This window comes from Aphis gossypii, chromosome 3 (genome assembly GCF_020184175.1).
Source record: "Aphis gossypii isolate Hap1 chromosome 3, ASM2018417v2, whole genome shotgun sequence".
NCBI lineage: Eukaryota > Metazoa > Arthropoda > Insecta > Hemiptera > Aphididae > Aphis > Aphis gossypii.
This window is the reverse complement of record NC_065532.1, coordinates 46,968,488-46,981,187: the sequence shown is the minus strand read 5'-3', so window position 1 is coordinate 46,981,187 and position 12,700 is coordinate 46,968,488. Positions and strand designations below refer to the sequence as shown.

The window sequence follows — 12,700 nt, the reverse complement described above, 5'->3', positions numbered from 1 at the left end:
ACGGAGTACGATTACGTGCAATGCCGGAAAAACAAAGAACATGATTTAGAATATTCAAAAACATATGATTGTGCGTGAAATTGAATGCGACGTTGCCAAATTGTTTATAAAAAAATTCAGTAATCTAATGATTATTTTTAGTATTTAAAAACAGATATAAATACATTCATTCATAAAGTATTTAAATACATTTACTCAAATGTAAATAATTCAAAGTGAAAAAATTACATTTAATATATTATTTAAATTACATTTTAAAGCCTCGATACATACCTATTGGCTATTAAAATATACATAGTCTTTCTGATTTTATACATTTATTATTTTCTAATGAGGTACTTACGCTATTCATAAGCTTATACTTCAAATTAATTTTATTGGTCGGGTAGATATAGAGCTTGTAGTTTTTCTTTTGTAATTTTCCCGTAAATTTGAATTGAGTCCATATAGAGTGGTTATTCTCAAAAGAATAATAAAAAATAAAAATAAAATTATCAGTTGTCATTAATACTATAGACGTGCATTATTTTTTTACAGCACCTTCATCTAACATATACATTTCTTGCTATCTGACTTATCAAAATGTGTACCCATTCACTACTAACAAATCACTCGGCCTTTCCGAACATATATGACGAATTTAATTTTCTATTTAAAAAAATTAATGTACAATTTTAACGCTGAGAAAAAAGTACGTAGACTGAAAAAACTGAACCACGAACTAACACTAAGTAGATATAGACACATCATGCGCGATTATAGTACAGATAATAAATTCGTACATAGGAATTTGCAATAAAGATAATAATTCTGATCCAATATAAAATTTTGACATAAAATATAACCAATTACTTCTAAGTGATGGGAAGTTTGTATTGTAATAATAAGTATTTAATAAATAATTTACTATAATAACGTACGGATTTACCGTGCACCTATATATATTTTGCTACATTGCTTAAAAGTAAAATTATATCGAAATCGTACGCTTAAAATGGTACCGCCGATAAGGACCATAAGCCAACATTTTGCATCCACCTATAAGATTGCTTGATGATTAATTTACTTGCGGCCATGATAACTTGAATCCTTCGTGAAGCCATCCATTTTTTTTTTAGACATATTTTAATTAAAAATACATGATAATTATTTGGTTATAATCGGATAATATCATTGAAGTACAGTGCGATTATTATAGTTACTAGTATATTACCAGTATCCAAGGCCATAGCCAGGAGGTTAGGGTTCAGACCCCTCCCCTCCTAATTTTTTTTTTGAAATAAGATTGAATAGTTAAAATTTAAATAATATTTTTATAATTATATATTTTATTACACAATATAACAAATGTATACTCTAAGCCACTCCCCCCGCCCGTCAAAATAATAAGAATGCTATTTTAAATCTTTTTTGTCAATATAATTTATTGTTGTGCGGCGTTATGCGTAGGCAATAGAGGTACATTCATGTGTAGAACATAATTAAAAATATTCTATGTTTATTGATGGAACTTTTCATAGCTAAATTACCCATCATGATCACTTCTTAAACTATGCCGTATACGGTGTACTGTGTACGTGTAAGTTTTTACCTTAATAAATAATAAATAATAATACAACGATATTGTATTACAATATTACATTATGAGCAACGTTGATCGAAGACAGCGAAAACAATGTTTAAAAGTAACTGTAGATATAAAAATGTTAATATTTACCCAAATAAACATAAATATAGGTATATAGGAATATAGCTTTTTATACATACGTTTTCGTTTTTATTTAAGGTAACACAAAAACATGAAATAGTTGTACAAAGTAATTGATTATGTATAATCATAATTAAATTATCACTTTATTAAATTGTTTAATGTATATTGCAATAATGGACCAGAAAATTATTATTTTATCCTAATTAAAAAGCATTCTACAATATTTTCGTGCTATAGTGATTTTTTTTTAGTTTCTGAACAAAATTATTAATGTACGAGTATTGAACTTACAATGATGTGTGTGTGTTTTTTTTTTTTTTTTTAATAAATATTTTTTTAACCAGATTTTTTGCCTTCAGGTAGTATATTTAAATACAATTAATTAAAATAAAACTAGTTTTTCGAGAAATCGGGTTTTGTTTTTTTTTTTTATATATAGGTGTCTAACTAAATACGAATTACGATAAATACAAATAAATGTTGTAAACATTTTTTGCTTGATTAAAATGTTCTAAACTTAAAATACGAAGATCCTTATAAATTTTTCATTAATCAATTAAAAATATAGTTTTAATATTTTTTCATAAGTGTTTGAAGTTAGAATTATAACAAATTTCATCAAAATCACGAATATTTGCTAACTATTTCATAGTTAGAAATTCATAAAACATTTTGTTATTATACCTAAAATTAAAAATTTTATACAATGTTCTTTATTAGCTTTTAAACTTATATATGTAATAACATTTTTTATATATGTTAAGTTTGAAAATTTAATACCAAATTCCTCATAAGTTTTTCTACTTGTAATAAAAAAAATTACCGTTATGATTATGAAACATTGCACTTATATGAGCATTTTTAAGTTCTAATTTTTCGACAATAGATATTAAATCCAAAATAAGTATTTTATAGTTTTTTTTTGCTATAAAATTCGATAAAAAATTTTTCGCTCTGCCAATCAATTTTAAAATGTATAAGTTTTCTCATAATTTTTTTTAAAAAGTATTAAAGATACAAAACATGATTTTTTTAATATAAGAATTTGAGGATTAAATATAAAAAATCGTTTTCTGAAAAAGCACAAATTAATTTTTATATATATTATAGAGTGATCTAAGTTGTGTATTTCCTATAAAAAAAAAAAATTAAATAATATATAATATGTGTAATATTTATAATTCTAAATTGTTTTGAATTTATTGTTAAACTGCTAAATCTTAAATAATTCAACAATTTCCATCTTCAATATGAAAGATACAATATAATCTTTAAGTTCTCATGGTATTTATTTGATTACATCACTAATTGATTGAGTAAAAACAAGTACAACAATATAACTGCAAACAGATTTAACAATATACTTATAATAATTAGGTATTATTAGATATTACACAATATATTTAGTTCTGTATTATTATTAGGTTAGTAAAAATAAGGTGATGTGAATTTATGACAAGTATAATTAATAATTATTAACAAAGATCACAAATATTTTATAGATTTAATTATCGAGAATATTTGAAATAATTGTTGATAGAATCACTTAATTAAAAGATTTAAAACGGCTATAGAGATTCAGAAACCGTCTCAGGACTCCGAATTGGATGACCAAATCATACGACTGCAGGACGCGTCTGAACGGTTTTGGTCTCGTGGACCTTCAGAGACCGTAAAATAAATGTCCCAAATATAATTGTATAATATGTTCTACTAGATAAAACTAAATATTACAAAATTCTGAGCAGAAGCAATGCGTATATCACCAATGCTGCGGTATGTCGGTGTAGTTATAGTAACCACGGCTGACCTCCCATGCCTTAGCGCCACCGACGATAATATTTAAAATAATTATTTACTATAACAATGTTTATTCATAAAACATTTTCGTCAAACCAAACTTGGCGGAGCGGAAATGTACTTACCACAGAGGTTAGCAAAACACATTAAACTATCTTATGGAACGATTTGGATACCTACTCATACACTTGATTGTATTATTTCATCATGTCAAATGGTTTGGATTTTAGTATAAATACATGCCTACGGCAGTGAATATTTATCAGTTCACATCAATCGTTCTAAGTATTCTCAACTTATTATTATTATACACAATTTATCGTGTATATCGTTCTGAAATCGACGTGAAAACAAGATGGTGAAGATTATGTTACAAGTAAGTGTATACCACCTTACTTATATTATATTATATAGTTATATAGTAACAATAATATTATATTTTTTACATTCTGGATAGACAATAGTTTTTGTATAAGTTGCACGATTGACTATTTTTAGTTTAATAATTTATATTTTAATATATCTATTAGTTTAATATTTTTTTTATTTATATGGAACATTCTTAGTAAAGTATACACTCGTATATTTTTCAATTTTTATTTCTTTTTATATGTATTAAATTATAAATGTCTGATAATTTTATTTTATCAGCTTTAAATTAAATGTATTATTTAATTTTCAGGTCGCCGTACTCGTATTGACTACTCTAGTAGCCATTACTTTTGCTGAACATGACGCTACATCTTACGCGTTTTACCATCCGAAATTCGAAAACACCCATCACGACGGACATGACCATTACGTAAGAGTATTACTGTTGATATATCGCGAATATTCGCTGTGGCGTTTAATACAAAACATTATTTTGTCGATAGGACGTGTTGTCTTATTATAAACGTATACCATGGCACATTTGCGTTTTGTAGAATTTATTTTGTGTTATTTGATTTTAATATTTTAGTAAAATTATTAAATTTAAAAAAAATAATAATATATCGTTTGTGTTCTCTCCCGAATGTTTGAATGTTTTTTTATTTTAGTTTAAATCCAACTTACTCGCACTTATAAATATGTAAAATATAAGTTTCAAAATTCTCATAACTTGCTTTAAAATTAAAAAAAAAAAACCTACGAGAAAATACACAAAATATTATTACCTTTAAATTTGATAATAGTTCAACTTACTATTTTACAAGTAACACAAAACGTATTATTCTGACCACAAATACTCCGTATTGTATATCTACGTCTGTAAGACCGCGATGAAATCGAAACTCTGGAATCACGTCATGCGTCAAATCACTTCAATCTTAAATCGTTGTGATCGCGATCTATTAAAATATGATTTGGATTTTTGACGGAAAAAGCTGTACGAAATTTGTATGCTCTTTTTGCAGGCGCCGCCCCATTACTCGTACAAGTACGGCGTCAAAGACCCGCACACCGGCGACCACAAACACCAGTCGGAGCACCGCGAAGGAGACGTGGTGCACGGCGAGTACAGCGTAGTGGAGCCGGACGGTCGTGTCCGTAAAGTGACTTACACAGCGGACAAGCACAACGGGTTCAACGCTCACGTACACCACGTACATCACGCACACCACCCTCAACACTACGGACACCACGAAGAGGAATGATTTTAGTCAAATGACAAGAAATATTTAAATAATACCTTTATAGCTATAGATATTGCGAAATCAATCATAATGTAATAATAATTTAGTATAATATGCACTGTTGTCGTGTATCGCCGCAGTTGTTTTTGTTATTGATTTTTGTTTTGTATCAACGATTTGTTATATCATTAAAGATTATTTTTTTTTTATCGAATCAGTGGTGTTACGTAATTTACATTTTAATAGATATATCATCATGTTTTGTCCGGAGTAAGCAATACTAAACGGTTTAAATCGCCGTACATACGAATCCAATAATATATATACCTATTGATAAGTTCTAAGTAGATACTGAATTAAGTATTGCGGCAGTAAGTATATATATAATAAATAGTAATCCAATTTTATCGACTAATTTATTCAACACACGGTCACTGTATGCTATATACCTACCTTGGCTAACTTTACGATATTTCAACACTGAGTTTATAATGTATTATTATTTGAATAATAATATATATATTACCTTATTGTCTTTTTTTTATGTGACTCATATCACCTATATACATTTTTAACTGACGCGTACTCGAACAACCGCTTTTAACTCTTATAGACTGCAAAATATATGTACGAAGATTCAGTTCATTAATCACACTACATGTAAGCCACAATTCGCTCTTGTGCCGCACTATAAATATATTTTTAATATTTAAATAAATCATAAAACGAATGCATAAGGTATTATATATAATATATCTGATTGTACACCGTTGTTTTTAAAACCCTCAATACAAAAATAAATTATAATTAAACATCAGACAATGGTTTAGTTTAGATTAGCTATGTGTCTATAATCATATATACGAATATGTTGCTATTGGGAACAGAGTGACAGTAAAAACTGTTTAGCTTCAACCGCTGTGTCGTAAACCAGTGTTGCGTATAATTACCTATTTATAAATAATTAAAAATAATTAAATACTGCAATAGTATTATAATTATTAACAATTCAAAATATAGCTCAAGTTGCATAATAATATTTATACTTTTATAGAACACTGTTAAAATTTAAAATTAAACAAAATATTAAGATTTTTCCAAATCTGATTAAATACGTAACGATTTATACATGGGATATTGTAATAAAATTCCAAGTACAGAATAGTGTTTAATAATTAAATTTTTATTTAATATGAAAATGATGCAGTAAAATTAAAAAAAAAAATAATGTTTGCCTTGTACAATAAAAGCTCATTTAATGACTATTACATTGTTCAGCGCAATGGCATACAATACCAATTTTGACCGAGCTATAACAAACAACGGCCGAAATCATCGCAGTTTGTATTTCCATCTATTGCACTTTTGAGCGAAAAATGATTAATGATTCAATAATGTTTATCAAAGATCAAAACACAATACTAAATTTTATTATGAATATACATAGGTACTTATTATTATTTGTAAATTTAATGTTTGTACCTATAACGTCTATTTTAATTGTTTTTGTCATGAACAAAAATAAATAAGAATACAAATTATTATACTCATAATACACTGACTATAGTGTCTAGTGACTTTAATACCCAATAATAATTACTTGTAATTAATTATTTTTTGCTTATACTTGTAGTAACCCATCTACTTGTTTGTGACCCATTATTGTTAAATAGATAAATTTGTGTGGAACGATGGTAGTGGTGTGGACTGTGGAGTATAGTATAATATTATTGTATACTATAGTGAATTATATACGAATCTCGCCTTAAAAATATTAATAATAATATAGGCGCATGGCTATAATTTATTTATTTATTCTCAAACTGTGGGTCAATTTTTAGTGGGATTTAAGAATTGTATTAATTATACATATTCTAACATATTTATGATATTTTATTCTGTAAAAACATAAGCTATATAAATTATAAGATGCTGTTATCAACCACAACAACAAACATGCACTCGCATACACATCGATAATAAAAATGCATTAGTAAAATTATATTTATTAGAAACCTATAAACTTTATAGTATAATGTAATAAGACATAAATAGTAAAAACAATAAACAAACTTTGATTTTTTAGAACTACTTCCTGTAAGAGTGAAATCATGTGATTACAAAAGCTTTTAAGGGAAAATTTTATATTGAGAACCACTGCAGCGCTATAGACTATATACTTACGGAGTACGTGAAAACAGCGTACTTACCTATATTATAAACATATTGTAATTTGTAAATTTTAATTAAATTTTCATAATAAAAATTAAAAAATAATACTTACCATTTTGTTACTAAGATATCTTATCTTTAACTTATCTTCTATCATCACTAATACCAAAGTATGATTTCGACTTTTATAGTCTCATACTATTTTATCAAACAGTATTCATTATTTCAAAATATATTAATGTTTTTAAAAATATATTTTTTTAAAGAAATAAAATATTTTATAATTAAATAACTAAAAAAAAATTAATATATTTTATCGTTATACTTGTTAGTTGTTTTCTCTTTTTAATGACACATACATTTTTAATTTCATATAATGAAACAAAATATTTTTTTGAGTATTTCGACTTATGAAAATACCTAATTTTCAAACGAGAATTTTATTAGTTATAAGTTACAACTCATAAGCTACTAGTCCGAATTTTGAACAATTATAATTACATAGAATTGTGATATTCTAAATGACAAATTAAAACAAATAACTATCAATTATTCAAACATCTAACCTTGATGGAATGTATATAAAACAAAAAATTCTCCTAGTAAACTCTAGTGGTAAGTATCTTTATCTCTGTTTAGGATAACACTTCAAACTTAGCCTAAACTAAAAACTCTTACAGTACAAAATCCTTTTAAAGTAAAAATAATATATTTTATGGTGACCAGTACCACGGAATGTTGCAAAGAAATCAAATACAAAATTATCAATTTTTATCATTAAGTATATAACATAACAATGTACCATTTTATGTTACAAAGAAGATATTTTAAACATAGAAACTCAAAAAGATTAAGACGTTTGCGTTTAGCCTATTTCGCTTCTGTTGTGCAAATCATTCAAACCCACTGATCCTTGTTCTTGACATCAACAATATTTCAGACAATCCTGCAAGAAGACAAATTCATATAAATTGGTTAAAAGTTCCATTAATATAAAAAAAAAATGTAAATATAATTTAAATACGCCAGGGCGGCCAAACGGTCGATCGTGGACAATTTCAAAGTCGATCATGTTAAAATTTATTTTAAGTGCATATTATACACTTTATGCAAGTATATGTTTCTTAATAATTATAGTTATTCAATAACGAAAAAAATTTTCTATGGAAGTCGATCCTCAAAGGTAAAGTATATTTTTAGTATGTAGTTTGTAACTAAAACAAGTTTGGCCGCCCCTGATATATGACCACAATAGTATTACTACTGATTATTAGGAGAATAAGATATTTCGGTGAGGTTTTTTTTTTAAATTAACTATTACTATTATGAAAAATAACCGTAATAAAATCGTCAATAGTGCAATCCGCGCTTTTCTTCTTCCCCGGCCATTGACCTATATAATTATCTTCTAAAGATTATCTGAAGATATATAGATTCAGGATTACACTATTGAAGATTTTATTACGATTATTTTTCAAAATATTACCTAATAGTTAATTTAAAAAATAATGCCGCACCGAAGTTTCCAGCGCCAATATATCTTCGCTTCGAAACAGCCGTACCGAAATGTCCTTAGACCCGATTATTAGGTAATATTACCTTAATCTATTTTTCCAAGTCTAAAATTTAAATAAATAGTTATACATTTTATAGATTGTATTTTTCTTATAAATGTTATAAAAAAAATTTAAATAATTATTTTACATTGTATTTATTAGTTACTAGTTACATAGTTGTTCTACTGAAATTATTTATTCTCTGACACAATGTATAATATGAAAGTTTTAGTAATTGAATTGAATTAAGTTCAAGTTGTCATAATAATTCATCAAAAATTCTATTAGTTATACTTAAATATTTATTTTTCAATCATATCATATTATTCTTAAATTAAAAAAAATATATTTATAGCAGTTGAACTCTGGATCATATTACTATATTAAAAATAGGATCTAGAAGAATATATACAATAACCAAATAAATTATTGACACTCGTGTGCTATTATAAACAATATAAACACTATAGATGTAATTGTTTTATAAAAAATAGTAATTTTACTTTTAACGATTTAGTACATATCTATGAATCATAATTAATAATATTATTCACATTTTTTTTTATATTATGAATTTTGATAAAAATACCTAAATAATATATTATTATAATTATTTTGTCATATTTTGAAAATAGCAAATCGAAAATTGACAAGCATTATAAACACTAAACAGGGAAATGTTATATTTTACAAGTCTAAGAATACATTATTGTTGTAGGTTATTATAATGCGATTACTAAATTTTATTTTATTGTCTCTTAATAATATTAATATTTCGAATACTATTATCAACAATTATTATAACATTTACTTTTCTTTTTTTGTCTGTAATTTTTTCCTATCTAATTTGTATGCATTATAATATGTTTATATTGCATAATATGTAAACACGATTGATTTTACCATTCATATACGCAAATGATAAGTACTCAATAAATAACCACTAACGGCCTTACTTGAATGTGTTCCTAATTATAATCCATTTTTTGTTTGAGTTAACTGATGAACCGTAAATGCACCCACCGCAGAACCAATACAAAATTACGGCCCTATAAAACGTGAATCGGGTGATCAGATATTTCGACATTATTTTAACTCTTGGGTGGTGTTAGCCGTTGCATACTTGCATAAAATCCTAAACTATAAATACTAATTATTTCAACGTAATAGTATCATTCGTTTTCATGTGTTTGTTGAATAAACAACAGTAGTTATTTTAATCAATATCTCTCAACCAGTTTAATATAAGAACATATTAAGAACTCACTATCGATGGCTTATGTGTTACAGGTAAGTCAATAAAATACTTATTATAAATGTATAATAACGATAATATTGTTAACATTTTCAATTTCACAGTTATATTATTATTTTTTATCGATGTAATAATTTTTAACAACGGTTTCATAGTTGATATAGATTCTAATATTAACAGTATTATAAGACTACACAAACATACTTAGTACCTATTGGAAAGTAAAACATTTTTATTTTTTTCATCTTTTTAAGATATGGCGAGAGAATACATTATTTTTAAGCAAAACCGAGAATAACAAAATGTATTAATGTATTCGTGTGTGACATATAACGTAAACTTTTTTACTAAAATATTTAATTATAAATTTCATTAACATAATTTTAACCATAATGATCAATCTCATACGATATCTAAACATGTATTGTTTAACACGCATTTGTGTGAGTTCAGTTGACTATGCATAAGGAGTAATATATATTATTTTTCATTAAAATTGCTCCAAGTCTTAGCAAATAGTACCTTTACAACCGTATACTCGCACAAAATCTCGTCATATTATAATATACCGTTATGAATATTAATCAAAATAAACGATAATCACGCAAAATGCATGCGATATACGTCATCCCATGCGCATCTCTGTGAAAGCGTGCGAATTTCAAACGTAAAATGTCTGATTTGCTGGCAATTTTCTAGATTGTTGTGATCGCCCTGAGCGCGCTGATGACATTGACAGCAGCATACCATGATGCCACATCGTACGCCTATTACCACCCGATATTCCATCACACCCAACACCACGGGCACGACTATTACGTACGTATAACATAGTGTATACCCACAATTAACGTGGGTTATTATTTGTGTACTCGAACGGTGATAATATAACTATACTATATAGAAATCTGATAGCATTTAAAATAATAACGTTAGCGGAAACGTATACTATACGTCTCTAGGCTCGATCGATAATCGGTTTCTAGCATGGCATTTATTCACGTCTCATTATTTATAGTTTAAGGTGGGTCAATACACTCTGCAGGTAACTCTGGTCAAAAGTAAAACACTAAATCGTCGAGAATCTGGATATATTTTAAACAGTATTTCATTATAGAATCAAGCACACAATTTCGATGCTAAATGATAATGCATGTCTATTAATAGGATCTTGTGAGAATTCACAACGATATATAAAGCACCAAAATATCGCTCAAATATTTTCGTCCATATATCACACTCGTTGCGATTGTGTATTTAGAATTTTCTAGATAGTTGGGATGTGGAAAACCATTCGCAATTTAAGGGGGTACTTCGGTCGATCACCACTAAGTATTTTCGCCACATTCCTTCGACACCTCGTTTTCTTAGATATAGAGATTTATTCCTAATCGGAATCTCATCGTTTTTATACAGTCACCGCCCAAGTACACGTTCAAATACGGCGTCAAAGACCCACACACGAAGGACGACAAACACCAGTGGGAAGAACGGGACGGGGACGTTGTGCACGGCGGCTATAGCTTGGTCGAACCTGACGGTCGTATCCGAAAAGTGACATATACAGCTGATAAGCACAACGGTTTCAACGCGCATGTACACTACGAAAACCATGCTCATCATCCACAAGTTCATCACCACCATGGTCATCACCATCACCGTCATAACCGTCGCGGTGGACGTCAACAGTTTTGAACAATCTGCGTGCAAGACTGCGTAACGGGACTTAACTGTTATTTAAATCCAAATCGAAATTTATTGTTATCATTACATAGTATTTTATAGCATTATATGGTATTGTTATTGTTGTGAAATTGTTTTCAATTAATTTCCTACCCAAAAATTGCAATCACATAGTATAACCGTTAAATCTGCAAAAATAATAAATGAATATTAAGACTTTAGAGCATCCTTTTATGAAGGAGATCACGTATCGATATTACAAAACATGAAACTTTTATTTTACATTATGAATCATACTTATTAACGTTTTCTAAGAAACGCATTTAGTTTACCGCGCAAAAGTGCACAATACTTATTTACTAAGTGGCTATAAGCGCTATTATATTTTTTTATAATATATAATATGAATAAAAGATCCCTTTATTTAATTTAAATGCACTTCCGGTTCTTATAATAGGTACAGTTTTTTTTTTAAACATTCTGTCATTCAAATTTATAATTTCTCTCCACAACGAATAGGTAGGTATATTTCACGTTCTATATTTTCTCGTTTTATAATATATTATATGTACAATACTCGTATATTATTACTATATCCTTGATGTAAACGTGTGGGTTCGATTTTACGACGCAGTAATTTATATTATAAACAGAGAAAATATAATGTGCATTATGGAAAAAACAACATTTATATTTTATCATATTATATGAATATGAATATTTTCTTTTTAAAGAAGAATAAGTATCACCTATGTATTAAAAGATATAGGTTCCGCGTTCTGGTAAGCTCATATTCTTTAGTTTTATTATAAAAACAGTCAGTCGCAATATCTATAATTTATAATATATTTATTATTTTCCAAATAGTTTATGATAATGAAATCTTAAATTGTATTTTTTATTTACT

General features: G+C 27.2%; 1 protein-coding gene across 1 annotated transcript; it reads left to right on the top strand.

The window, feature by feature from the left end:
- The first annotated feature begins 3,717 nt into the window (after positions 1-3,717).
- LOC126551096 (histidine-rich glycoprotein-like) lies at positions 3,718-11,924 on the top strand. Its single transcript, XM_050203866.1, has 6 exons — positions 3,718-3,887; positions 4,194-4,313; positions 4,909-5,145; positions 10,116-10,145; positions 10,810-10,929; positions 11,527-11,924. Exons 1-6 carry the CDS (start codon positions 3,867-3,869, stop codon positions 11,803-11,805), a joined length of 807 nt encoding a protein of 268 aa, XP_050059823.1. The 5' UTR covers positions 3,718-3,866; the 3' UTR covers positions 11,806-11,924.
- Positions 11,925-12,700: the final 776 nt, after the last annotated feature.